Raw genomic sequence first — 27,725 nt, 5'->3', positions numbered from 1 at the left:
ACTGGGGGCCTCTTGGTTTCTGGCTTGACGCTCAACTGCTGAGCTACATCAGCCCAGCATGAGTCCAAACTCTTGCTGAATTTGAGTAAATTATAAAGTGGAGATAGTTAATGTAAACAATCTCACATAGTTCCTGCTATACCGGTACTAAGTAAACAATAGCTGATCTTTCCACCAGCCCACTATGCAAGCTGATAACTTCCCTCATCTAGACATGGGTGATGACATTATCCCTGTCTTGGAGAGATTTGGGGGACTAGTAAAAGCCAGGTGTGTAAATAGATGTGTTGAAGTGTTTCATATTCACTATAAGTCTTGGGGCCCACAGGGCATATATTTATGGAGGAGGATGCCGGGAAGAGTTTCAGAAGGGTTGGCCTTTGAGCTGAGCTTTCAAAAGTGTTCTAGATGGCCAACGGGTCTCTTGAAGTAGAGGACAAGGTGATGTTAAAGGGAGAAAGGGCTGGGGCTGGGGGCAACTCGGATAGCTATCATCCCCTTTATGACTTACCTCTGTGACCTCTTCCTTCTGCCTTGCAGAATGAGGTGTGCCCTACTCTGGGGCACATGACTGTGTTCTAGCTTTGCAGTGAATGTTAAAGGTGCTCACAGTGAAGATAGCCACTATAGAGTATGGCAGCTGCTCACTCAGCCCTCACAGGACGGCATTGCCTGGGTGAGCCAGCCAAAACTCTCTTGTCATGGATCCATCTCCTCTGATCTGGATCCCCTAAAACCAAATTTGCTCCCTGATGAGAACGGACTGGGTGGTTTCCAATCAGCTGGCCCTCTCCTGGGGACATGTCTTTTGGGAAACCCAGTCACCAGCCAGTGGGGGGTTGGGAAGGGTGATCTGCGGGGATGGGGTTGGCTGGACACCTAGGTGGAGGACCCACCTTCACTGAATGGGCAGATCTAGCCAGAGACAACACAAAGCTGGCTTTTTGGACCAGGTACTCTCTTCCCTGGAGTTTGTTTAAATGGGCACTGCTAGAGTTTACCTCTCAAACTACCCATATTTCCATGACCAATAGACAACCAGTTTAGAGTGATAACATGGGGTCATGATGTTAACAGTGTTTGTGTTTAAGAGTGGGGCCTTGGAATCAGATCTGGGTTCCACTGCTGGCTCTGAGATGAGGCAAATTCTGTAACATCTTGGAGTCTTATTTATCTCACCTGTGACTTGAGGATACTACTTTGCCACCACGCCCAAAAGGATTGCTTAGTCTTGTCTTGAGAGCTGTGCATAAATCCAGTTACATTTTTTCCTGCAGTTGACAAAGATGATCTGTTTTTGTATTTCCAATTTTTGTGGGGTGGGGGAAGGGAGAAGTGTGTTCTGTGCTGGATCATTGTTTCCTGCATATACGGTCTTTCAAATCTGTCCCCAAGGACCTGCTCCTAGCCCCATCTGTCAGGCCCTGCAGATGCAATCCCGCCTCACCAGGCTCCAGCCACATTGGCATCCTTTTAGTTCCCCAGAAAGGTTCTTACCCTCCTCAGGGCTGTTGCTGAGACTTGCCTCTCCCTGGAATGCTATTTCTCCCCTCTTCCCTGGCCAACTCCTGACCTTTGCATTCTGTACGGCGTTGGCTTCAATGTCACCTCTTCAGAGAACATCCTTGACTGCCTTATCCAAAATATGCCACTTTCCTGGCTGTAGTTCATTGCCCGTACCATACTTACAGCTGTTATATACCTTTGTTGCTTACTTTTTGTTTCCTCTCCACTGGGCTCTAAACTCCATGAGGTCAGGGATCACCTAGGTCCCAGCCCATTGCCTAGGACGTGATCCTCTATAAATACTGTGAAATGACTGGAGCCCCAGGAAGTGCTCAATGAAAAACCATGGCACTGGTAGTAATTGGCAACCCGGTACTGTGCGCTTCCGCCATCAGTGCTCTCATCAAGGGTGTGGGGCAGGTGAAGTTCAGAGTTCGCCTGATGGAACCAGCCAACCGCGGCCTGATTGTGGCAAGGAATGGTTTCCAAGGCGACAATAAACAGAGGGCGGAGCCTCGAACCCTAGGACCCTGCTCTGCAATCCCGCGAGAGGCAGCAGTGCGGGGCGCAGGGAGGGCGTGCGAGCGCGGTAAGGCGCATGCAGGGCCCCCGCTTGGCGCTGATCCGGAGCGCGGGGGACCTGAGGGTCAGACACCCGTGCTCCACCACCTGGTACCGCCTGGAGGGCAGCCCGGTATGCAACTGGCCGCAGAAGCCGCAGCCGCCTGAGCCACGCACCAGTTACCCCGTCCCGTGGCCCTGGGCACACCGCTCGGAGTTTCGGCCTCTAGAGACGCTGCCATGGCCCAGGTCCGCCTGCGCCTGGTCCGACGGGGCTCGTGCTGGTAGCAAAAGCCTGGCCGGGAGCCACGCCATCCAGTCGCTCGCCCATGGCACTCACGCCCAGGGCACCGCAGTTCTACGCCCCCTGGGGCGCCCGCACACCCGAGCCCTTGATGATGCCCCGCTGCAGGACGGTGAGGCCCATTTCGGTCAGCCCATCCTGGTCGAGGCAGTAGTGACGAGGAAGAGACGACTGGGTGGAGGGAATGGGGGTCGGGAGAAGAGCGATAGAGGGTGGGCATCCGGGTGAAGGGCAGAGAAGGAGCAGGGGCATGGGCATTTGGGGCCAGAGAGATGCTAGGCTGAGCCCCCTCTACTCATCTTTCCGCAGGTTCCCTGGTCCTCTGGTCAGGATTGTCCAAGGACTCTCCGCACATGGGCCGGCTCAGAAACGCCAAGATCCATGTGGAGAGAGCTGTCAAGGTCAGAGGGGGCTAGGGAAGGAGGGGCGGTTCTAGAATGGCACAATCTGCCTCCCTGAACTAATTTATTCCATCCTTAAAAAACAAACTCCTTGATTCCACACCCATCTTCAAATACCTCCCTATTTTTTAAAAGTTTATCTTTATTGTTGGAAGTATTACAGATGCCCTCCTTGTCCCCCTTGACCCCTTCTAGCCCACACCTGCAAATACATCCCTATTTAAAAAAATTTTTTAAATGTATTTTTATTGATTTCAGAGAGGAAGGGGGAGAGAGAAACATCAATGATGAGAGAATCATTGATCGGCTGCCTCCTGCACACCTCCTGGGGATGGAGCCCACAACCCGGGCATGTGCCCTAGACCGGAATCAAACCCGGGACCCTTCAGTCCACAGTCGGACAGACACTCTGTCCACTGAGCCAAACCAGCTAGGGCCCTCCCTATTTTTGATACCCCTTCATTTAGCAGACTTGTCTACTTCTTTACCCAGCATTCGCCCCTCAGCTCCTACCTCTCTGTTTCTGTCCCTTCTTCACTTCCTTGGGAGAACTAGGGAAGTCCCAGGAGCAGCCCCTTTTCTGTCTCAATCTTGGTTGGGCACCTGTGTCATTGCACCGCTGCCCCACACACCCTTTCCTCTCGGCTCTCTGCTCACATCTAGTTTTCCTTCCTCCTTCCCTGGCTGCTGCTTTGAAGGTGCCTGGGACTTTAGTGGTTCCCTGGATCCCTCCCCACACCTGTCTCCTTGGCTGTGAGTCCAGACAGGGTGCTGTGCCCCCTGCATGCCCTTTCCTGCCCAGCCTATGCTCTAACTGTACACTTGGCAGATCCAGCCGCTTACTGGACATCTCCATCCAGAGAACTTACTATCATTTCCATGTCCCAAACCATACTCTTGATTTTCCTGCCTAACCCAGTCATCATTAGTCTCTGGTCTTCCCCATCTCCTAGTTGCTCAAGCTAGAAATCTGATCTTTTTGTTCACTCACCCACACATCTACTCCCATCAGCAAAACCAGTCACCTGTATTTCCAGAACAAATCCCAATTCTATGAAACTTCCCTTCTCTATTGTAGCTACCCTCATTCTAGTTATCGTGATTTCTCTCCCACACAAACCACAGCAGCCCTCTAACTGGCCTCCCTACTTCCACCCTTGTCTCCTCCATCTCCTCTCCAGACAGCAGCCAGCCAAACTTTCACAGCCTCCAGTCACAGCACTCCCTCTCTTAGCCTTCAGTGCTGCACACTGCTGTTGATATAAAATTCAAGACCATGTCCAAGGCCTGCAGGACCTTCCACAGTTTAGCCATGACCTCCCTGTTCAGGAGCTCTCCCCTCATTTCCACTCTAACCCTGGTCCCCTTCCAACTCCTTTAGACCTCCCTCTAGCCTCAAGACCTTTGCACATACTTTTTCCTTTGTCCAGACTGCCATTTGTCCAGCTCTTAATTCGTGGCTCCTTCTCCACATCCCCTGACTGTATGTATTTCTAGTTTCTCTGAATCCCCATTAAGTGTCCAGTTTTTGGAGTCAGCCTACCTGGATTTAAATCCCTGCTTTTTCACTTAACCACTGTGTAGCCAAGCTATTCATCCTCTCTATGCCTCTGTTTCATAATCAGTTAAATGGGGATAATAACATCTGTTAAAAATACATGTTATTGTTAGTAATATATATACACACACACATATATATGCTTAGCACATATAGGTGTTTAATAAATATTAACTATTATCATAACTTTGTAGTCAAAATTATGCCAGCTTCTGATACAACCATATTTATTTATCTACTTGTTTATAATCTATCTCCTTTACTAGAATAACAAAATTCTGGTTCACCATTCCCTATGTCTGGCACATAGGCAGTACGTATTGAGCAAGTATCCTTCTCTCACCTTACAGCAGAAGAAGATCTTTATGATCCAAGGCCACTACCCGGTGATCCGGTGCCTCTTGCGCCGCAGGGGCTGGGTGGAGAAGAAGATGGTCCATTCGTCGGGCACCACCCTGCTATCACCCCAGAAGCATCTGAATAGCTCAGTAACGGGTGATAGCGACATCACTGAGGATGGTGAGCAGTTCCCTCCATTTCCACAAGCTGCCTCTCTCAAGTGGCTTTCCTTTGGTTTCCACTGTCCCAGGGTTGAGACTTTGGTATGGGCCTATGGGGCAGGGACAGGGGCCTCACCAGGCCTGGGCTCTCTCTGCATTTGCAGACGATCAAGATGAGGACGAGGTGTTCCAGCTACCACAACTCTTCAATGATGATGTACTGCAATTGGATAACCTAGATGGGACACATGCTGTGATGGTGAGGGCCTAAGGGGGCTGGAGGGAGAGCATTAGAGTCCAGCTGGATGACCCTAGACAAGTCCTTTCCTTCTCTGAGCCTCAGTTTCCCCATAGGCAATAAAACCTAATTGCCTCTCTAAAGCTTGGATGGGCCAGCAGAATGGTGAGGGACACAGTGGTGCTCAGACAAGGCTAGCGTGAGATCAGAACTCGGCTAGGTTGTATCAGAAGCTGGCACAAACTCCATGCCTAGGAATTCCCCCTTCCAACTAAAAGCCACATAGTTCATCTCCTTCCTCTGCCCTTGGCAAGCGAAGGCTGGAAGGAAGGGCTTAAAAAGCTTGGAAAGAGGCTGATATGATGTGGAGGATTTGTGTGTGGAGGTGAGGACACTCGGCTTCAAGTCTTTCCACCACCACTTACTAAGTCGAACTATACCAAATTGCCATTTTTGTATGTCAGGAAAGGTTGAGCGTTCTGTTTCATATGGCTCAACCTTGGCAGCCCTTGGACAAGCACTTATCCTTCCTGTGCCTCAGTTTCCTCATTTGTGAAATGGGGACCACAGTAACATCTGCCTCATAGGGGTTTGGTGAGGATTAAATGAGATGACATGGAAAGTATTGAGAACATGGGCTAGCATGTGGTCTTAGTGCTTATTAATAATCCTACCTCCCAGAGTTGTAGGAAAGATAGAGAGATGTAGAGCCTTTGTCACGTGCTATGTGCCCATCAGCTTAGAGTCACTGTCCTGTCTCTGAGCAAGTCATTGATGGCCATGGGCCAGAACAAGGCATGGTATTCAGCTGTATGGCTTAGTCACTGCCTAGAGGCATTTGGCCCCAGAATTTGCAAGCTCCCTGCTCACCAAGTATGTGCCCTGGAGGAAGAGCTGTTTTTATTTTATTTTACACAAAGATGGTATGTGGGCTAGAGGCCACCTTGGAAGTATCCTCTCTTTCCATTCACTCACCCTGCTCAACAGGGCAGGAAGAAGCCTCCTCCAGCCTTGTGCTGCCCACACCAGCCTCCCATGTCTCCTCTCCCCAGTCCCGCATGGTTCGGAATGAGATCCCCTACTTCATCTGGACCACTCGGCGGGATGTGCTGGACTGTCGCTTCCTCTCCAAGGACCAAATGATAAACCACTATGCCCGGGCTGGCTCATTTACCACAAAGGTGGGCTCCCCAGGACAGCAGGCATTACAGTTTCCAACCCCCAGCCCTTGGGCTAGCACCCCAGTTCCCTGCTCTCCTTGTCAGTAAGAGAGTTCTCAGGAGGAGTTTGGTCTATAATTCAGTGGGATTTGGAGTTGGACAGTCCTGAGTTCAAATCCAACCCCTGCAGCATGTCTGGCACATGTAGACATTGACTAAAATAGGATTCAAATGACTGAGCAAGAGGGTCTTTATCTCCTGAGCAGAGGATATCTGGCTGATGAATCCATTCTATCTTACCTGGGTTTATTAACATGTGACTTCACCTCTCTGAGCCTCAGTTTCCTCATCTTTAAATGAGAATACCAGTAAAACTATCTTCTAGGATTGTGGCAAGAATGAAGTCTTTATAATTGCACCTGTTAGTGTATTTTTTGGTGTGGATTGGGAAGGGATTCCTAGAGGAAGCAGATCATTAAGAATGTGAAAGGGTGGGTAAGAGGGATGTGGGGCATTCTTGGCAGAGGGGCTGTGTGGGCAAATATACGGAAATAGATATGAGCGAGTCAGGCCTAGCAAGTGGGCAGAGGCTCTGAGAATGTCCAGGTAGAGTCTGCCTGAACTGTCTGGGCATGTGCCGAGGCTGGGAGCCCCTGTGAGGTTCTCTGGGCAAGTCCCATCCTGCCCCCTCAGCAGCTAATTCCATAGGTGGGTCTATGTCTCAATCTCCGGAATTTGCCATGGTTTGATGAGGCTGATGCTGACTCCTTCTTCCCACGCTGCTACCACCTGGGGGTTGAGGAAGACAAAAAGGCCTTCATAGGTAAGGAGATGCCCAGCCCTGTGCCTGGACCCGTCCAGCTGAAGGATGAAGGCTAAAGCCCTGGCTGGTGTTGGAGAGCAAAGGGCTTCTTTCTTCATTCTCTTGTCCACCCCAACAGAATTCCTTCTCCATCCCTAATCCTTATCTTTCCCTAATGTGCCTCCCTTAATGAGCCTCCTGGCTTGGTCAGCCCAGACCTCCAGAAGGTCTTAGTTAGCTTAGCTTATGTTCTGGAGCAGGTTCTAAAAGTTGGTCGATAGGCTGAGTTTGGGTTCCAGGCCTGTGTCAAATGCCACTGGCTAGATTGGGTTCTTAATCCAGAAAAGGCTCTAGACTTTGGACTTCTAAGGCACAATAGTTTCCAGCTCCAAAACATGTTCTAAATTCAGGTCAGAGTAGATGGTAGGTTTAAATTAGTCTCCAGATCTGAAATAGGTTTTGGGCCAAGGTTTGGTTCTCAGACTAGAATAAATATCAAGAATCTATCAGGAACAGAAGAGAAAAATTAGACAACAGGTCTAGGTGAGATTCTTTATATATCTCTATATATCTATATCATTGATTTTAGAGAGGAAGGTGGGGGGCGGGGGAGAGAGGGAGAGGGAGAGAATCATTGATCGGCTGTATCCTGCATGCCCCTGACTGGGAATCAAACTGTGACCCCCTGGTTCATAGGTCGATGCTCAACCACTGAGCCATGCCGACTGGGCATAGGTTAAGATTCTTAAGGCAGAATATGGGCCAAGTCAGGTCATATTCTGGGTCTGGTTCTATAGTTGAAATAGGAGCCAGTTTCTAACCCAGGTTCTAGAGTCAGAAAGTAGTCAGGTTCTGGATCCAAAATAGGGCAGTTCATGATCAGGTTCCAGAACCAGAACAGGCCTGGAGCCTAGGGCTGAGCAGAGTATCTCCTGCCCTGGGAGCAGAGGACTTCTGGTTGACAGCTGCCCGCAACGTTCTCAAGCTGGTGGTAAAGTCCGAATGGAAGTCATGTTCTGTCCAGGCAAAAGAGGAAGAGGCCCCAGGTAAATACTGTGTGGTTCCCTCCACTCCCTCACCCATTTATCCTCCCACACATCCACCCATCAATTCATTATTCACCCACACATTATCTATATAAATTATCTGTATTATCCACATCCATCTGCCCATCCACTACCCCTTCCCACCAATCCATCCATACATCTACCCACCATCTGTCCTTCCATCCATCTACTCATCTATCTACCTACTCACCCACAGACCCACTGATATCACATTTACCTACCCATGCATCCATTCATCCATCTATCTCTCCATCTATCCCCACACTATTTATCTACTCATTCACCTACCTTCTCTCAGCAACACATTTCCTATCCATCTCTCCTCCACCTTCCTACCTTTTCTTCCACAGATCCATCTGCCCATCTATCCACCTGCTTTTCCATCCTCCTATCCACCACCTGTCTGTCCTCCAGTCCACCACTCATCCATTCTTCTGTCCCGACTGTACCCACCTCTCTTCCTATCCATTTGTTAATTGATCCACTGCCTCATTCAGCCCTCCCATGGGCCTGGCATGTGGCCAGCTCTCCAGCAATGACAGACGAAGAGGACAGACGGAGTCCTGTCTTGGGACAGGATCTCTGTGGGGAAGCAAGCAGTGAAACCGTGTAGTTTTTTCATGTGGTCTGAGGACCCCTAGTGCCTTGTGGAGGGGGACAGAGAATGCCACATTCCATGTTGGCTCCACCTATTACTTGCCTTTCTCTCTCTGGACTTAGCTCCTACCCCATACTGTAATCCAGGACCTTTCAGCCAAGGATTCAGGGTCATAAGGGGCAGGTCTACTGGGAGGTGGGAAATCCCTGTCTCTTCCAGAGGGAGGCCTTCCCATTGCAGTTCCCTAGGTGTGTCAGGTGCCAAGAAGACTGTTGTATGCCAGGATCAGGGGCACAAAGGCTACAGGTGTGTCAGAGGCCCCACAAGCAGAGAGGGTGCATGTGTTTGGAGCTATAGGGCTGAGAGGCCCTGGGGACTGTTAGGGTGGACCCTCAAGTGAGTGACAGGTCCTGGGACAGTGGTGACCAAGGGTGAGCACTAGGGTCTCAGGTGAATTTAGAATAAAGCCTCTGGTAAGTGGCAGGTCCCAGGGCAGTAAGAGATGTAGGTGTGTGCTGGGCCTCAGGTGTATTTAGGATGAGTCCTCCAGTAAGTGACAGGCATTGGAGCCGTGGGTGCCATGGCATGTGTCAGGTTACCTGTCAGAGAGTGACAGGCCCCTCCCTACCTCTGCAGCAGGCAAGCAGCCCAAGAAACTGGAGAAAAAGCCAGTGATGCTGACTCCAGAGTTTGTGGATGAGGCTCTCTGCGCCTGCGAGGAGCACCTTAACAACCTGGCCCACCTGGACATTGACCGGGACCTGGAGGCCCCACTGTTCCTCAGCCCTGAGGGCTGGTCTCACTTCCTACAGCGCTACTACCAAGTGGTCCAGTGAGTACCTCTGCACCAGGGCGTGGGACATGGCCGTGCCCCTTGCTGTGGGGGGCCTCCATGTTCTGAGCTAGCTCAGTCAGAGACAAATTCTCTCTTTCTAGTGTAGCCCTGCACCTCCTCCCTAAGCCTCCCCCTTTTGTTCTCCCTGTGCTTTCCTGCTCAGGAGCTCTTAAGGGCTCCCACTACCTCCATGATGGGGTAGAAAGCATTCTTCCTGGATCTTGGCATAGCATAGTCACAAAGATCATGGCCTCAATTCAAGTCCTAGCTTTGTACCTTTTAAGCTCTGTGACCTTGGGAATGTCACTAATCTTTTTGAGCTTTTTCTCAAATACAAAATAGTTAAGATAATATCTTTCTCAAAGGTAGGACTCAACAGGATAATTTGTATCATGTGCTCAGCATGGACTCAGTATTGACTCACAAAATAAGAATCTATTCAGTCATTTAGATTTTATCCTAGAGGCCAGTGTTTCCCCAAGTGTGTTACATAGGATGCTAATTCTGTAGAATGTAAATTGATTTTATTGGGGTGGGAGGAAAAGGAAGGGCTTTTGTGGTCAATCATATTTGGAAAACATTGGGTTAAACAAAGTTAATTAAAACAGGTTTCCTTGGTGCAGGGCCTTTCAAAACATATCAGTGGTATATACCTCAGAGAGAGAGAGTGCAATACAGCAGGTCCTCAAATAACTTTGTTTGGTTATAATGTTGATGAGATGCTATAGAACTTAACTTTTGTTTATATCAATTAGCCTATGGCAGTGGTCGGCAAACTGCAGCTCGCGAGCCACACGCGGCTCTTTGGCCCCTTGAGTGTGGCTCTTCCACAAAATACCAACTTCTGTGCATGGCCATGAAGTTTCAATCCCATTGTATGTGTGCGCCCGCAGGTGGTATTTTGTGGAAGAGCCACACTCAAGGGGCCAAAGAGCTGCATGTGGCTCGTGAGCCGCAGTTTGCCGACCACTGGCCTATGGTAAAATTGGTTTTGTTCTATGTCATTTCACTTAGTTGCAGAATTTATTGACAATATTAAGGGCTTACTGTATATTCTGTACTTGTATGACCCTAGTGGTGCCCCCCCCGCCAAGCATCCTGAGGGGTTGTGTTTTCAGAACCCACTTTGGGAAAGAGTTCTTTTTGTTGTTGTTAATCCTTACCCAAGGATGTTTTTTCCATTCATTTTTTTTCTTTTTCTTTTTCTTTTTTTAATATATTTTATTGATTTCAGAGAGGAAGGGAGAGGGAAAGAAACATCAATGATGAGAAAGAACCATTGATTGGCTGCCTCCTGCACACCCCCTACTGGGGATCGAGCCCACAAGCCAGGCATATGCCCTTGGCCGGAATTGAACCTGGGACCTTTCAGTCCACAGGCCGATGCTCTATCCACTGAGCCAAACCAACTAGGGCTTTCTTTTTTTTTTTTTAGAGAGAGAGTGGAAGGAAGGGAAGGAGGGGAAGAGAGAGAAACACATTGATTGGTTGCCTTCTGCACCTGCCCGACTCGGGCCAGGGATCGAACCTGGAACCCAGTGCGTGCCCTTGACCAGGAATCAAGCCCGAGACTCTTCAGTGTTCGGGCTGATGCTCTAACCACCGAACCACCGGCCAGGGTGGAAAAGGGTTCTTGGGCAGAGGAAAGGAGTGTCGAGATGAGGCTGGAGCTGTTGTGGGGAGAATCCGTTCAGTAGAGGAGTGCAGGAGAGACAGGAGGGAGAAGTGTCCTTCGGGCAGGAGAGCACTCAGCTTGTGTGCCAAGTATTGTGCCAGGCTCCAGAAATGGCACATAGTCCCTTCCCTCAAGGAACACAAACTCAAATGGGAGTGATGAGGGCCTCAGCTGGGGTGGGGCTAATAGAACAGGATGATTTGATAGAGGAGACTGAAGAACTAATAAATAACTTTGAATAAATGACATACTGAGCAAACCCACGTCATTGATAATTCATTTGTATCTTCTTTAAATGTTAGAAAATGAAATTGACCCTATACTTTCACCTTAGCTACCAGAACATGTAAAGTCACCCTTCTTAAACTAAGAATTATCGAGACTGCGTTAGAACATTACGTGAAAATAATTCGAGTCTTATTTATTTCCGGGTATAGGACAAGTTTGAAGAGGGCTGTAGGAAGCTCTCAAAAGTCAGAATTTCATAAAATATTGCATCATATAACATAGTGTTGAGTTGTTCAGTACAGATAGTTAGCATACATTAATTCATTCAATATTAACTGTTATGTTTCTCAACTCACCCCTCCCCCATACTCTCTTCAATCTCCTCCCAGCCCCCTTTTCCTCTAGTAATCACCATGCTGTTGTCTGTGTTTCTAAACTTTTAAAACAAATCCATGACTCAGCAGCCAGGCTTTTATTAGGTTGACTTTCCACAAACACACTGGTTGTTTTTCTTTTTGCTAAATATAAAATCATATTGTCATGTTGAACATACTTTTTCAAAGTACACGTGCCCCTGCCATTCTCATGTGACAGAGTTACTGTGAGATGCCCATGGAAAAGTTTCCAGTAGGCCTTCTAGAGCCGGAGGGGTCAGGACTTAGATGTGACTGAGAGGCTCTGCTTCCCTTTCCATCTGGCTGTCCCTGTTCCTGGCACTGCCCCAGTGGTTGCTGCTGCCTCCCTATTGAAAGATGAGTTCTCCATGGCTGGAGACATGCAAGAGGCCAAGGTGTTAAAGAGGCTTCCTTCCAACTCAGAAGAGAAGAAATGGGAGAGTTTGGGCGAGGCAGCCATCTGGGGTGTTTTGTGACTTGGTTTATTTCAGGACATTTTGTGTCCCATAGGGCAGCGTTCGCCAACCTTTCAGGCCTCACGGACCACCGGTTGGCGACCACTGCTATAGGGAACAGGGTCTCTCTTTGTTCGCGAACCCCAATCTGTGCAGACCAGTTACGGAGGCAAGCTCCTGCCAAAGTACTTGCTTATCCAACCATTCATTCATTTAGCAAACTTTTAGGGAGTGCTGGTATACTGCTTGGAGGTAGGAACGCAACAGAGAATAACAGCTACACAAATGTTCCTGCTCTTACGGAGCTTACATTCCATTGAGGGGAGACAGATGTAACCGATAAGCGTAGATGTCAGGCGGTAGGTGATAGGAAGAGAAGGGAAATAGAGCAAGGAGATGTGTGAGACAGGTGTGCCTGAAAAGAACTAGACTAGGAAGGGATTCACCTATCAACCAGTGTTAGGTCCAGATTAGAAGGGGAATGAACCCTCAAAAGCAGTTGTGATGGAGGAATCAGGCAGGATGGTGTTTGTGTCCTGGCTCAGCCTCTAAATTCAGTTTGTGACCTTGGGCAAGTCTCTTAACTCTCCAGGCTTCAATTTACACTGCTCTAAAATGGGACCAGTAATACCTTCCTGGCAAGGCCACAGAGAGGACTAGAGATAATGTATGTAAAGCCCTTCACTACAAAGCCTGGCGCATAGTGGAGCCTCACCATTAAATGCCATATGATTAAATTTTGCCAAAGGCAACTTTAATGTAATGGAAAGGGAGGTGGCAGAAAATGGAGTTTTTGGAGTAGGTGTGGGGTGTAATAAGTGGTGCCTTTTCCCATTCCAGGAGTCTGGGACGATGCCCTGGGTAGATAAGAATTTGGGGGGCAGCTTGAGGGTGGGTATGGAGGTTTGGAAGAGACCTATCTGGATCTTTAGGGAGGGAAGGGCACGACCAAGGCTGGTAGGACCATGGCCAGGGGAGCTTGTGTCTCCCTTTGCCTTGTCCACCAGGCAGTCCCTGGGTCCAGCCCTACCCAAGACCCATTATCTCCCCAACAGCGAGGGGGCAGAACTCAGGCACCTGAACGCTCAGGTCCAGCGCTGTGAGGACATCCTGCAGCAGCTGCGGGCCTTGGTGCCCCAGATAGACATGGAAGGAGATCGCAACGTCTGGATCGTGAAGCCAGGAGCCAAGTCCCGTGGCCGAGGTGGGTGTCAGCCCCTGCTTCCTGCACCAGCACCCTACAGCCTACCTCACCATCTAGAGCAGCGGCCGCCAACCTTTCGGACCTCACGGAAATAAATATCAGAATTGCGGTTGGCGACCGCTGATCTAGAGGCCAGGCTGTCAATAGTGCAGACTCTATTGGAGTCAAGCTGCCTATATTTGAATCCCAGCTCTGCTATCAGTATGCTGTGTGACGTTGAGCAAGTTATATCACCTCTCTGAACCTCAGTTCTTTCACCTATGAGAGATGATAAGACTTCCTATGAGGCAAAAATTACAAGATGGTGCATCTAAAGAAAGCTCAGCATGGTGCTTGGCACAGAGTGATCATCCCATAAAGGTTGGTTGCTGTGACGATGCAGCTTCTCCTCTCCTGCCCTCAGAGTTGGGATGATGCTCTAGGTAGGTCTGGTGATACTCAGGTGCTTGTCTTCTAAGGGCTCTTGGATTTGGCCTCCCTTGTAAGGTATATAGCATAGTGGTTAAGGGTATGGATACTAGGAGCCAGAATGCCTGGGTTCAAACCCAAGCTCTACCTCCTGCTGTTTGTAAAGTTCTGGCCAGGTTAGTTAACCTCTTGTGCCTCATTTTCACCATTGGTAAAATGAAGTCAATAATACCTACCTGAGAGGATGAGGTAAGTATAATATATGTAAAGTACTTAGATCCTGTGCGTTTACATAGTAACTGCTACATGAGTGCTATTATTCTGGCTGCTCAGCCCACTGTGAATGGAATCTGAACAGGAGAGCCAGCACGCTGGAGTTGTGCCTTTGCCCAGCCTTTAAACACTGGTTAAAAACTTCTGAGATGTAGAAAACAGACTTTTGGCAGATCCCTCCAAATACTGCCCGTGGATGAATTTTTTTTTTTCTACCTTGGACATAGTTTTGTTGTTTATTTCTAAGTATAAAAATACATGTTATTATATTTAAGAAATTAGACAATACAGAAAAGTAGAAAGACAAAATCAAAAGCCACCCTTGATTTCACTAAGATAACTACTGTTAACTTTTGGTGTGGTGTTTTTCCCCCCTATACTTCCTTCTATGCATTTGGAGAGAGAGATTTATTTTATTTTAAACAAAAACATACTATTCATTTTTCCATATCTTTCAATATGACTTAGTATTACTCATTTATTCTTTGCATATTTCTTTTTTTAAAAATTTTGTTTTATTGCTTAAAGTATTACATATGTCTCCTCCCCCCCACCCCCTTGACATTCTGCATATTTCTTCTTAACAGTAGATCTTGGAGACCACCCTATTTCAGAACATCTAAATATGCCTTTCTTTTAAATTTAGCTTATTGTTATAGATACTTTTAAAAGACACAAACTAGCAAGAATAACACAATGAATCCCCATGTACCTAGCACCAAATTTAAAAATTCTCTCTCCATTTTTAGAAAAACGTAATTGAAATGTATATATAACATACCTCATTGAAAAGGGTTCACATTGTGAGTGTACAAGTCAATGAATTGTTGCAGTTGAGGAAAGAGCACCCAGATCAGGAAATAAAACATTACCTGGCCCTGGCCAGGTAGATCAGTTGGTTAGAGCGTCATTCCTATACGTCAAGGTTTTGGGCTCGATTCCCCCGTCAGGGCACATACAAGAATCAATCAATGAATGCATAAATAAGTGGAAAAGGAAATTGATGTTTCTCTTTCTTCTGTCCTCCCTCTCTGGAAGGAAGGAAGGAAGGAAGGAAGAAAGGAAGGAAGGAAGGAAGGAAACATTTGCACCCAAGAAAGACCGCACCTATAATTCCTCTCAGTCTCTACCTCCCCACAATGGTGATCCCTGTTAACCTTTTTTTTACACAAGGCATTGTGTTTTGGGGAGTCTTGGTTATCAGTCTAGCCATTTGAGAAAGGATCTGGCTTGGGAACCAGCCACAAATTATTCTGTGTCATTGGCAAATCATCTGGCTATTAGGGGGCCTAACAATGAAGGAATGGGATTGATTTGTGCGTGTATGTGTGTGTGGTTTGCAATACAATTCTGATATTTATCAGCATTAAAATGATGCCTTATAAGCTAAGATACTTAACTTCACTAGTTATAAAAGAGGTACAATTAAAATAAGATACCATTTTCTACCCAGGAGAATGGCAAAAATAAGTGTTAGGTAGGATGCAGGCAAATACAGTATCATACACTCTTGCTTGGAGTGCAGATCAGTGTAACATCTTTGGCAACATAAAATGGAAAAATGCACATACCTTGGAACCAGCAAATCTATGGCTAGGAATTCATTCTACAGGTGACTAATAATAATGGTTTGAGTTAACACTTACTGAATGCTCACCATGTGCCAAGCACTATTCTATATCCGTAACACATTTAAATGTATAGAATCCTATGAAACTGAGGCACACGTACTAGTAGACTCTCCCACCACCTGGAAGGATACCCATAGGACCCGAAAGCTGCAGTTGGCTGTCTCTGGGGAAGGAGATGCATTCTTTTTTTTCTTTTTTTTAAATAAATTAAAATTTTAATTTAAGCATGTTTTTTAATAACAATAAAAATTCATTGATTTTCAATGAAACTACACTAATATTTACATTTCATTCTACTTGTGATATGTCAAATATGTATATACACATGTACACAAACAAGATTAACAAAAATTCTTCATGGTTGTGAATGAATTTAGTAATTGGTTTTCTTTTAGAAACAACATAAAAAATGGTTTCCTAAAGTTTAGGTTCTTTACCTTATGAAAATGTTGATTCATTGCTCTCCAGTAATTTAAAAACTGAAAAATAATCCTCTAAACCTTAAGGCTATAAGGAGGGTAATAATATCAACTGCAACTAAAACAACAATAACACACACACACACACACCACAACAACAAAGTGTTGGTTTAAGTATATAGTCTATAACAGTGATGGCAAACCTATGACACGCGTGTCAGAGGTGACACGCGAACTCATTTTTTTGGTTGATTTTAGGAGATGCATTCTTAATTGTATACCCTTTTGTACTGTCTACTTTGTTTCTCATTTTATATTGTTAATTAAATTGAAAAACTAATCAAAGTCATATATGTCCATGGTATGTGTGTGTGTATATATTTGTTTATTTCTTTTTTGTTAATCCTCACCCGAGGATATTTTTCCATTGGTTCTTTTTTTTTTTTTTTTTTTAGAGACAGTGGAAGGGAAGGAGGAAGGAGATAGAGAGAAAAAGAGAGAGAGAGAGAGAGAGAGAGAGACATCGATTGGTTGCTTCCCACACATGCCCCCATAGGGGCCAGGGTTCGAACCTGCAACCCTCCTGTGCACAGGCTGATGTTCTAACCACTGAACAACATTTCCCAGGGCTGTGCATGGTTTTCCAAAAGCACAAGTGTTGTCTGAAATTTTATTCATGTATATATTCCTTTTCATTCAAACAAAACTGATTTTTTAACAGGTTTTTAGAGAGAGAGGAAAGGAGAGGGAGAGAAACATCTATGTGAGAGTGAAGCATCAGTTGGCTGCCTTCTGCATGCTCCCTACTTGGTATTGAGCCTGCAACCCGGGCATGTGCCCTGGCTGGAAATCAAACTGGCAACCTTTTGGTGCATGGGATGACTCCCAACCAACTGAGCCACACCAACCAGGGTGAAACTGATTAATTTTAAAATATTGAAGCCCTTAGCAGATTTTCAACTTTCCCAAAGGCAAAAGGGTCTGATTGAGGCAGGCAGCCTTACCCACTTGTCTCTGTCTTTTCTGTGGGGATGAGAGCTTATGGTGAGCTGTCTATAGTCTCCAGCTCTTCTTCCAACCAGAGCCTGCCCTGGTCCCTGACCACTCCATTTCCCCTTAGGCATCATGTGCATGGACCACCTGGAGGAGATTCTGAAACTGGTGGACGGCAACCCCCTGTTGATGAAGGATGGCAAGTGGGTTGTGCAGAAGTATATCGAGCGGCCCCTGCTCATCTTTGGCACCAAGTTTGACCTGAGACAGTGGTTCCTGGTGACCGACTGGAATCCACTTACCGTGTGGTTCTACCACGACAGCTACATCCGCTTTTCCACGCAGCCCTTCTCCCTGAAGAACCTGGACAAGTGAGCCCCACCACTCATTTCCCATGATCCCCCAGTCTAGTTGGGAAGCTGGCAAGAAACAGGCAATTCCAGTGTAATGCTGGGCTCCAAACACAGACTCTGCAGGCAGGCAGACCCTCCGTCCATCCCGCCATCCATCCGACCATCCTTCCACCCATTGATACTTACTGAGCGTGTACCCTGTGCCATTCTCTGTTCCAGACGCTTGGGACACAGTGGTGAACAAAACAAGAGCCTAGCTCTCATGAGTTCACAGTCTAATGGGAGAAACAGACAAGCAATGAAAATAAGTAAAGTCATCTAATAGGCTAAAAGGTGATATGAAAAATAAAAAGAAATGGAGAGCAGGGTAAAGAGTGGTCGGGAGAAATCTGAGAGGAAAAAAGCAAGTTGCAGCATTAACTTGTGGGGTGAGAGGAAACATCTCACAGCTAGTCAGTGGTGAAGACAGGACTTGAGCACATGTCTTAGTGACTACAAGGCCCATACTCTTAAGCACCTTCTTATTTCCCAGGCACTGGGAGGGTTAACTGACACTGGCCCAAAGCACTTAATATTGTGTTCTCTATAGTTAGTGCCCTCAGAAGAGGTCCTAAGAGGTAAAATTGGTTCTGGCCCTAGAAGAATGTTATGGGCCCCAAGCCTTCGTCCTTGCCCTCCCCAGCAGGAACCCATCTCAAGTTGAATGGTCCACAGTGGTCCTGGGCTGGGTCTAGGTTTTGCCTGCCCTCCCCAGGTTTGGACGGGAGGGGCAAAGGGGCTCAGACCTCAGCTTTCTCTTCTCTGCCCCAGCTCAGTGCACCTGTGCAACAACTCCATCCAGAAGCACCTGGAGAATTCGTGCCATCGGCACCCGCTGCTGCCCTCCAACAACATGTGGTCGAGCCAGAAGTTCCAGGCCTACCTGCAGGACATGGGGGCCCCAAACGCCTGGTCCAATGTCATCGTGCCTGGCATGAAGGCTGCAGTGATCCATGCTCTGCAGACTTCTCAGGACACTGTGCAGTGTCGGAAGTCTAGCTTTGAGCTTTATGGCGCTGACTTTGTGTTTGGTGAAAACTTCCAGCCCTGGTTGATCGAGATCAATGCCAGCCCCACCATGGCGCCCTCCACATCTGTCACCGCCCAGCTGTGCGCCGGTGTGCAAGCCGACACCCTGCGTGTGGTCATTGACCGGCGGCTGGACCGAAACTGTGACACGGGAGCCTTTGAGCTCATCTACAAGCAGGTGAGGCGTCCGGGCCCAGGCACAACCCCAGGGAATCTTCATCCCTTCCAGATAGCCCCATAGTAATGCAAGTGGACAGACCCAGTTCAAGTCCTGGTCCTGCCCAGTGACTTAGTACATCTGCTTCCTCATCTGTAAGATGGAGATGCTACTACCATCTTTTCACGGGGTGTGGGAGGATGAAATGAGTTAATTTGTATGAGTAATATTTCCACAGAGGCGTATAGCATGGTATTCCTGAACCTCCCTGGTTTCAAATCTCTGCTCAATAACTACAAGCTCTGTCACTTTGAACAACTTCTTAATCTCTAGGGCAGGGGTCCTCAAACTTTTTAAACAGGAGGCCAGTTCACTGTCCCTCAGACCGTTGGAGGGCCGGACTATAGTTTAAAAAAAAAACTATGAACAAATTCCTATGCACACTGCACATATCTTATTTTGAAGTAAAAAAACAAAACGGGAACAAATACAATATTTGTATTTGCATGTGGCCCACGGGCCGTAGTTTGAGGACCCCTGGTCTAGAGGGTAAGGGGCCTGAGTTTCCTCATCTGTAAAGCATTAATGAAAACGGTACCTACCTCATAAGGTTGTGAGAATTAAATGAGTTAAAAGCACATTAGAATAGTGCCTGGCACATAGTAAATGCTACAGAGGTTTTAGCTATTGTTATTACCTAACTAGAGGCCTGGTGCATGAAATTTGTGCATAGGCGTGGGGGAGTCCCCTCAGCCCAGCCTGCACCCTCTCCAATCCTGAACCCCTTGGGGGATGTCCGACTGCTGGTTTGTCCACACAGCCTGCTGCTCAGTCGTTTGCTCATCCCTCACTAACCCCGCTGCCAGCCTGGTCGCCCCACGCAGCCTGTTTGATCATCCGTTTGGTTGTTTCAGTTGCTATGGTTGCTTAGGCTTTTATATATATAGATAACGTTGTTAGGCATTTCATTATAAATGGCATCACCTGTAAAAGGCCTGGATGTACAGAGAGTGAGTTAGTGGAAACTGCTGCTGCTGTTGTTATAGACACTCCTGCCCAAAAAGGAGGGTTAGGGTGGGAAGTACACAGGAAACATTGGTTCATAGAAATTCTGAAATCCAGTCCTAACATATATTTCTAGTTTTTCTATTAGGAACCACTGTTACTTCCTAGGAGTTCTCCATGGCTCTTGCTTCCATTCATTGGGATCTCAGTTCAGCCCAGAATCACCCTTCCTTTTCCATGAACATTCTCAATAGTTCCTAGACTGTTACCTGCTCATAGAAATTTGGGGTTACAAAAGCCTCTTTTCATTCTTATTTCATATTGCATCTGTCCCTTCTAGTCCAGGTTGATATTTAAAAGCCTTGTGTGTTTCTTTTTCTTTCTTAATTTTTATTTATTGATTTGAGAGAGAGGGGAAAAGAGAGAGAGAAACATTAATTTTTTGTTCCACTTATTTATATATTCATTGTTTGGTTCTTGTATGTGCCCTGACTGGGGATCAAACTCAGAACCCTAGCGTATCGATGCTCTAACCAACTGAGCTTCCCGACCAGGGCCATGTGTTTCTTATATATCAATTTCTAATCCATTATATTACACAAAAGCCATGTCCACAAACATCAGAGCTCTTCTCTATTCTGTGAGACCGCTGTAGCACAACAGCCTCAAGATTGTAGAAGCCCTGCTGTCGCAGACCTCTCTGCTAACTCAAAATGTCTGAGAGACTGAGACATACCAGGAAGACCTACAGGCACCTATCAGGCATGACTTAGATCTCTGAAAGTTGCTTGTCGTTTTTAAAAATGAGATGTAATTGACATATAACATTAATTTCAGGTGTACAACATAATGATTTGGTATTTGTATATATTGTGAAATGATCACCACAATAAGTCTAGGTAACATCCATCACCACATGTAGTTAACAAAATTTTCTTCTTGTGATGAGAACTTTTAAGGTCTAATGTCTTAGCAACTTTCAAATCTACAACACAGTATTAACAACTATATCACCATGCTGTACGTTACATCCCCAGGACTGACTTATTTTATAACTGGAAATTGAAACCTTTTGACCACATTCACCCATTTCACTCACTCCTCATCCTCCTGCCTCTGGCAAACACTAATCTGCTCTCTGTTTCTATGAGTTCAGTTGTTTTGTTTGATTTTAGTTTCAGTTTTTTTAAGATTCCACATATAACTGAGAATATATGGTGTGTGTCTTTCTCTGTCTGACTTTACTTATTACAATGCCCTCAAGGTCCATCCATGTTGTCACAAGTGGCAAGATTTCCTCCTTTTGGGGGATGAATAATATGCCATTTTGTGTGTGTATTAATATCATTTTTATTCTCCATTTATCTGTCAATGGATGCCTAGCTTGTTTCCATGACTTGATTTTGTAAATAATGCTGCCATGAACATGAAGGGTACATATATTTTTTCAAGTTAGCATTTTTGCTTCCTTTAACTTCTTGATTTTTTTTTTAAGAGAGAGAGGAAGAGAGAGGGGGGGAGAGGGAGATAGAAACATCGATGAGAGAGAAAGATCGATCAGCTGCCTCTTGCATGCCCCCCACTGGGGGTTGAGCCCAAATTGAACTGGCAACCTCTTGGTGCACAGGATGATGCTCAACCAACTGAGCCACACTGGCCAGGCTGGATATTAACTTCTTATCAGGTATTTGATTTGCAAATATTCTATCCCATTTGGTTGGCCTTTTCATTTTTTTTCTTTTATTGGCCTTTTCATTTTGTTGATGGTTTCCTTTGCTGTGACGTTTTTTAGTTTGATGTAGCCCACTTGTTTATTTTTGCTTCTGTTGCCTTTGCTTTTAGTATCAAATCCAAAAAATCATCATGACTGATGTCAAGGAGCATAGTACATGTTCTCTTCCAGGAATTTATTCTTAAAGGAATTCAAGGTTTCAGGTCTTATGTTTAAGTCTTTAATCCATTTTGAGTTGATTTTTGTATATGGTGTAAGATAGGGTTCCAGCTTCATTCTTTTGCATGTGACTGCCCAGTTTTCCCAAAACCATTTATTGAAGAGACTGTCCTTTCCCCATGTGTATATTCTTGTCATAAATTATTGTGTGGGGTTAATTCTGGTCTTTCTACTCTGTTCCATTGGTCACTATGTGTCTATTTTATTTTTTTTAAATATATATTTTATTGATTTTTTACAGAGAGGAAGGGAGAAGAATAGAGAGTTAGAAACATCGATGAGAGAGAAACATCGATCAGCTGCCTCCTGCACACCCCCTACTGGGTATGTGCCTGCAACCAAGGTACATGCCCTTGACCGGAATCAAACCCGGGACCCTTGAGTCTGCAGGCCGACGCTCTATCCACTGAGCCAAATCGGTCAGGGCTATGTGTCTATTTTTATGGCAATAGCATACTGTTTTTGATTACTATAGCTTTGTAAGAAGTTTGAAATCAGGAAGCGTGATGCCTGCAGCTTTGTTCTTTACCAAGATTGCTTTGGTTAATTGGGGTCTTCTGTGTCTCCATACAAATTTTAGGATTGGTTTTCCTATTTCACTGAAAAATGCCATTGGTGTTTTGATAGGGATTGCATTGATTCTGTACATTGCTTTGAGTAGTATGGACACTTTAACAATATTAATTCTTCTACTCCATAAACACAAAATATCTTTCCATTTATTTGTGTCTTCAATTTCTTCAATTAGTTTTTAGTGTACATGTTTTTCACCTTTTTGCCTTCTTGATTAAATTTATTGCTAGGTATTCTTTTTATATTCTTTAATCTCTTTTATTTTTTATTTTATTTTTTAAAATATATATTTTTATTAATTTCAGAGAGGAAGGGAGAGGGAGAGATAGATAGAAACATCAATGATGAGAGATCATTGACCAGCTGCCTCTTGCACACCCCCCACTGGGGATCAAGCCCGCAACCCAGGCATGTGCCCTTTACTGGAATCGAACCCCGGACCCTTCAGTCCACAGGCCAGCACTCCATCCACTGAGCCAAACTGGCTAGGGCCTTTAATCTCTTTTCATCTAGAACAGCCCCACTGCTCCCCGCTGCCCCCCTAGTTGAACTAGGATCTTTTGAAGGGACCAGGATATTGTTTTGTAGAACTGTCCCACATTCTGGGTTTATCTGATTGTTTCTTTGGGGTGGTTTTTAACTGTCCATCTGTTATCTGAATGTCCTGTAAATTAGAAGTTAGGTCAAACAGCTTGATGAGGTTCAGGTTAGAAGTTGGCAAGACCACCTGAGAGGTGATGCTGGGTACTTCATTCAGAGTGTCACAAGGCACACTGTCAGAGTGTCTTGCGATTAGTGATGCTAAGTCTGACCATAGGGTTAAGGTGGTGGCTACCAGATCTCTCTATTGTAAGCTGTATCTTCCCCTTTGCAATGATCAGTTACTTTGTAAGGTGATACTTTGGTCCTGTGCAAATGACACATTTTCCTGTCATCCTTTTCACCTACTTGTTTTGATATCCAGTTTTAATTCTTGCCTTTTGTATTAGTTACAAAATGGTAAGTTTCTAATTCTCTCTTTCCTTCTACATTTATTAACTGAGATTCCTCTTTCAAGATGAACTTTTCCTCATCCACTGAGCTTTCCGGGAGCTCTGAGACCTGGATTTTGAACAAGCTCCAAATGACCCTGTTTAGATAGATTCTAATCAGGATCCTTTGAGGACACAGAAAACACCTCAACCTAGCTCTGGGTTAAAAGAAGTGTTCTTAGCAAGACACAGGGAGCTCTCCTGGAGCCCAGCTGCAGGAAGTACAGCTTGGCTTTTCTTTTTTTAATAAATGTATTTTTATTAATTTCAGAAAGGGAGAGAGAGATAGAAACATCAGTGATGAGAGAGAATTATTGATCAGCTGCCTACTGCACACCCCCTACTGGGGATGGAGCCCGCAACCTGGGCATGGACCCTGACAGGGAATCAAACCGTGACCTCCTGGTTCATAGAGCTCAACCACTGAGCCACATCAGCTGGGCCAGCTTGGAACTGAAATTGCACAGAAGCAACTTCTCTGCCTCCCTCTGCATATTTGCTACTTCATCCCCTCCACAGAATGCCTTCTTTAAAGTTCTTAGTTTCTGCTTCCACAAACCTTGGGTTCAGGTGAGGCTCTGGGCAGGTTAAAGCCTCTTATCAGTCTGGGTGTCATAACTCAAATTCTCTCTGCAGAGAAGCCAGCTCACTTCAGGAAGCTTTCTGTCAGCAGTGGTCTATGGAGTAGAGCCACACATATTCCAGCAGGAGCCAGGGCAGCTTACGAGGGCAAGGAAGTAGAGAAGAGGCATGGCTGAGATTCCCTCACTCCTCTGGGTTACTAATTCCAGGGTCTCGGCGACTCTCTAGGGACCGATTCAGACCCCTTAGAGGACAGAGACAGGCTTCCTGCTTCTCAGCCCAGAGGTGTCTCCTGACTAGGTGCCCGAGAAACTAATTCCATCCATCTCTGCCCTGAGTCCTGCTGGGCCTAGGATTCCAGCAGCACTGTCTGAGTAGGCCTCGTCTCCTCTTCTTCCTCACAGCCTGCTGTGGAGGTGCCTCAGTATGTGGGTATCCGGCTCCTCGTAGAGGGCTCCACCATCAAGAAGCCCATGGCGATGTGTCACCGGCGGGCAGGAGTCTGCACAGCGCTCCCTCACCTGCTGACCCGGCAAGGCTCTGGGGAAGGCAAGGACTCGGGGACCCTTAGCCACATATCACTTCCTAGGAAAGGTCCTGGGGCCAGGAACCTGGGGCACATCCAGAAGCCAGACTCCACTGCCACCACATCCGCTGCTGGGAAGGGGAAGAAAGGCAAGGCAAAAAGTGCTACAGCTCTGGTCCACTCCAGTATCCAGAAGTGGGACCCACCCTGCACAAAGATGGGCTGCATTTTCACCATCACCTTTTCTAGTGGGGATAGGCAACCCCACTCCTTGAACAGATTGCTATTGAGTCCGAAGAACCTCCAGACCCTGGGGAGGACCGTTCCCCCCAAACACCCCAGGCAATTTCTTCCTGCTCTTCAAGGACTTCCTCACCACCTGAATTTGCCCCCTACCCAGAACCTCACCAAAGAGCCACCCAGTAACAAGTAAAAGCCACCACTTACAAAGTATTTTTTAAAAATATACAACTGAGTATTGTCCCCTCCAAAAGAGTTACCTTGTGAGGCAGTTATTTCAAAGATGCCAGAACTCAATTGCAGGTAGATCTCTCCCCAGCACCCAAGTTTTTCCTGCCACAGCGTTGTGCCTTTGCCTCTGGGGGAAAGGAATGACATTTGCACAGCACTGAACAGTTGACACTGTGTCGCTACCCAACCAGCTCCTTTAGTCCTCACAACCTAGTGAGGTTGGTGCTATTGTCCCCACTTTCCAGCCAAGGTATCAGGAAGATTAAGGAAGTTGCCCAAGGTTGCACAGCTCAGAAGGGGCAGAGATGGGATGCAGACCCAGGTCTGTTGGAGTCCAAACCATGGCCTCTGGGCGGGCTCCCATCTGCCTTCATCTGCCCCAGCCTTCATCTCTCCCCACCTCCCCCACCCTACACGCACTTTGAGGGGTAGCTGGTCAGACTTCGGCCCTCCCCATGCCTTCACAGCGCCTCTTGCTCCCACAGCCCCTTACCACTTCCCCAGCCTCCACAACAAGGTGCAGCTGCCTTCTCTCCATGTGTGCCAACCCCAGGGGCGGGTCCTGAGACTGCAGCACAACAAGCTGATGGGCTCTAAGGCCCTGTTGACCACCGGCAAGCCCTTGATGATTCTACCTACTGCCAAGATTTTTATACCCCTCCCACCTAACCCTGAGCTCAAGCAGGCACCCATCATCCTGAAACCAAGAAAGGTGGGCTCAAATGATGACTTGCTCCCTGGTGGGCAATGCTGAGTGCTGGGGTCAGGGCTTGAGGGCACAGGCAGAGGGCAGCTCCCAGGCTGGCTGGAACCCCAAGGGGAGGGCTTGTTTCCCTTAGAATTTCCTTCCTGGACAAATTCCTGATCATCTCTTCCCCTTCTCCCCTCTTTTGCACCGAGGCGGTTGCTTCTAAGCACGTTCACGGTCCTCATCATGGAGGTGCCTTGCGGCCTCTACCCTTTGAAGTTGGAAAGCTTCCTAGCACACATAGGAGTAACAAGGCCAAAGGCGACTTCAAGGCCAGACTCTGTGACAGACCCAAGACAGAAGCATACCCCATGAAGGTGCTGAACCTTCCGGGCCCCCTGCCTCTGATCAATGCACACCAGGGGTTGTGGGGTATGGGGGATGTGAAGCTAGAGAAGCCCTTGCTTCAGGCCTCACAGTCCCTATGCCGGATGCAGCACCAAATAAAAAGGAGCAAGTAAAGTATTATTGGCTTGGCTCCATTTCTATGGAGGGTGAGGAGAGGATAGTGTGGGGCTCTGTACCCCAAAGCACACAAGAGTTAGAGGCCATCAGCAACTCCTCCAGGAAGCAAGGCCCCGAGTTCCCACAGAGTGGCAGACATGGTGCTTCCTGCTCAGGAACTCTCTGAACTTTGGGTGGATAAGTCTTACTTTACAGATGAAACTGAGTCTGAATGAGGAGACATGGCTTTCCCAAGATCATGGGGGCAGTGGGAAGAAGTTGGGACACACTGCCAGAATGGCTGACCACTGGGAGTCCCCCAAACCCCCAAGACCAAAGGAGGGGCTGGGCTGGCATCTAATGCACACAGATTTACAATGTGAGACATAGCGGGAAGGGTGGACCTTGCCTGAACCCCAGCCCTTCTCCAGAGATAGTGGGTCTGTCCCTTCCTCACAAGGGGCCAAGGTCACCTAAAAGGAAGATATCCAACAAGCCATGTCCATCTGAAAAGTTAGGTATTTCTTAGTTGTAATGGATTGAATGGTACCCCCCACCCCAAGATATGTCTACCTAGAACCTGCTAATGATTTTATTTGGTAAAAGGATCTTTGTAGATGTAAGATCTTGACAAGATCTTGAGATGAGATCATCCTAGATTATCCAGGTGGGCCCTCAATCCAATGATAAGTGTCCTTATGAAAAGAAGACACAGACACGAGAAGGTCATGTGAAGATGGAGGCAGAGATTGGTGTGATGCAGCCAGAAGCCAAGGAACGCTTGGAGCCACCAAAAGCTGGAAGAGACCCAGAAGGGCTCTCCCACAGAGCCTTCACCGAGAGCACAGCCTTGGCTATGCCTGACATCAAACTTGTGGCCTCCAGAACCGTGAGAGAAACAATTACTATTGTTTTAAGTCACTTGGGTTGTGGTAATTGGCTGTGGCAGCCCCTGGAAACTAATACACTAGGCCAGCGGTTCTCAACCTGTGGGTCGCGACCCATTTGGCGGTCGAATGACCCTTTCATAAGGGTCGCCTAAGACCATCCTGCATATTAGATATTTACATTATGATTCATAACAGTAGCAACATTACAGTTATGAAGTAGCAACGACAATAATTTTATGGTTGGGTCACAACACGAGGAACTGTATTTAAAGGGCCAGAAGGTTGAGAACCACTGCACTAGGCAAATGAAAATACATATACTCTGACCCAGAAACTCTTGCATAACAACCAGGGAATGCTTACTATCAGGTTCACAGCAGCTTTGTGGTCTAACAGCCAAATGACCTAACTACTGTCCATTAACAGCATGGTATCTTCAAGCACTGGAATTCAAATTCCACACCCAACAACACAGATGCATTTCTCAGTATGGAGTGAGAGCAAATCACAAAAGAACATACACAGCATGATTCCATTCATAGAAGTTTGGGAACTAGGCAAAATGAAATATATCACTTAAGAATGCATACATGTGGTAAAACTTAAAAGACAAGCAAGGGAAGAATTCTGTCAAGGCAGTGGTTCCCACCTATACTGAACCTCTTAGGGAGCTTTTAAGAGAGATCAATGCTAGGGGTCTCCACTCCGGACAGAT

General features: G+C 46.7%; 1 protein-coding gene across 1 annotated transcript; it reads left to right on the top strand.

Annotated features, from left to right (window-relative positions):
- On the top strand, positions 1-27,143 carry LOC102240446 (tubulin monoglycylase TTLL3). The gene is given in 16 exon segments (XM_005870087.2): positions 1-2,483; positions 2,681-2,772; positions 4,681-4,849; positions 4,995-5,089; positions 6,937-7,051; positions 7,978-8,076; positions 9,332-9,527; positions 13,339-13,487; positions 17,339-17,582; positions 18,375-18,810; positions 24,336-24,480; positions 25,414-25,640; positions 25,829-25,861; positions 25,863-25,955; positions 25,958-26,102; positions 26,105-27,143. Coding segments are annotated over 16 exon segments (2,820 nt in total). The 5' UTR covers positions 1-2,104; the 3' UTR covers positions 26,308-27,143.
- Positions 27,144-27,725: the final 582 nt, after the last annotated feature.

The sequence above is a fragment of the Myotis brandtii genome, unplaced genomic scaffold (assembly GCF_000412655.1).
Source record: "Myotis brandtii unplaced genomic scaffold, ASM41265v1 scaffold312, whole genome shotgun sequence".
In the NCBI taxonomy this organism is placed as follows: domain Eukaryota; kingdom Metazoa; phylum Chordata; class Mammalia; order Chiroptera; family Vespertilionidae; genus Myotis; species Myotis brandtii.
This window is presented reverse-complemented; position numbering and strand designations above follow the sequence as displayed.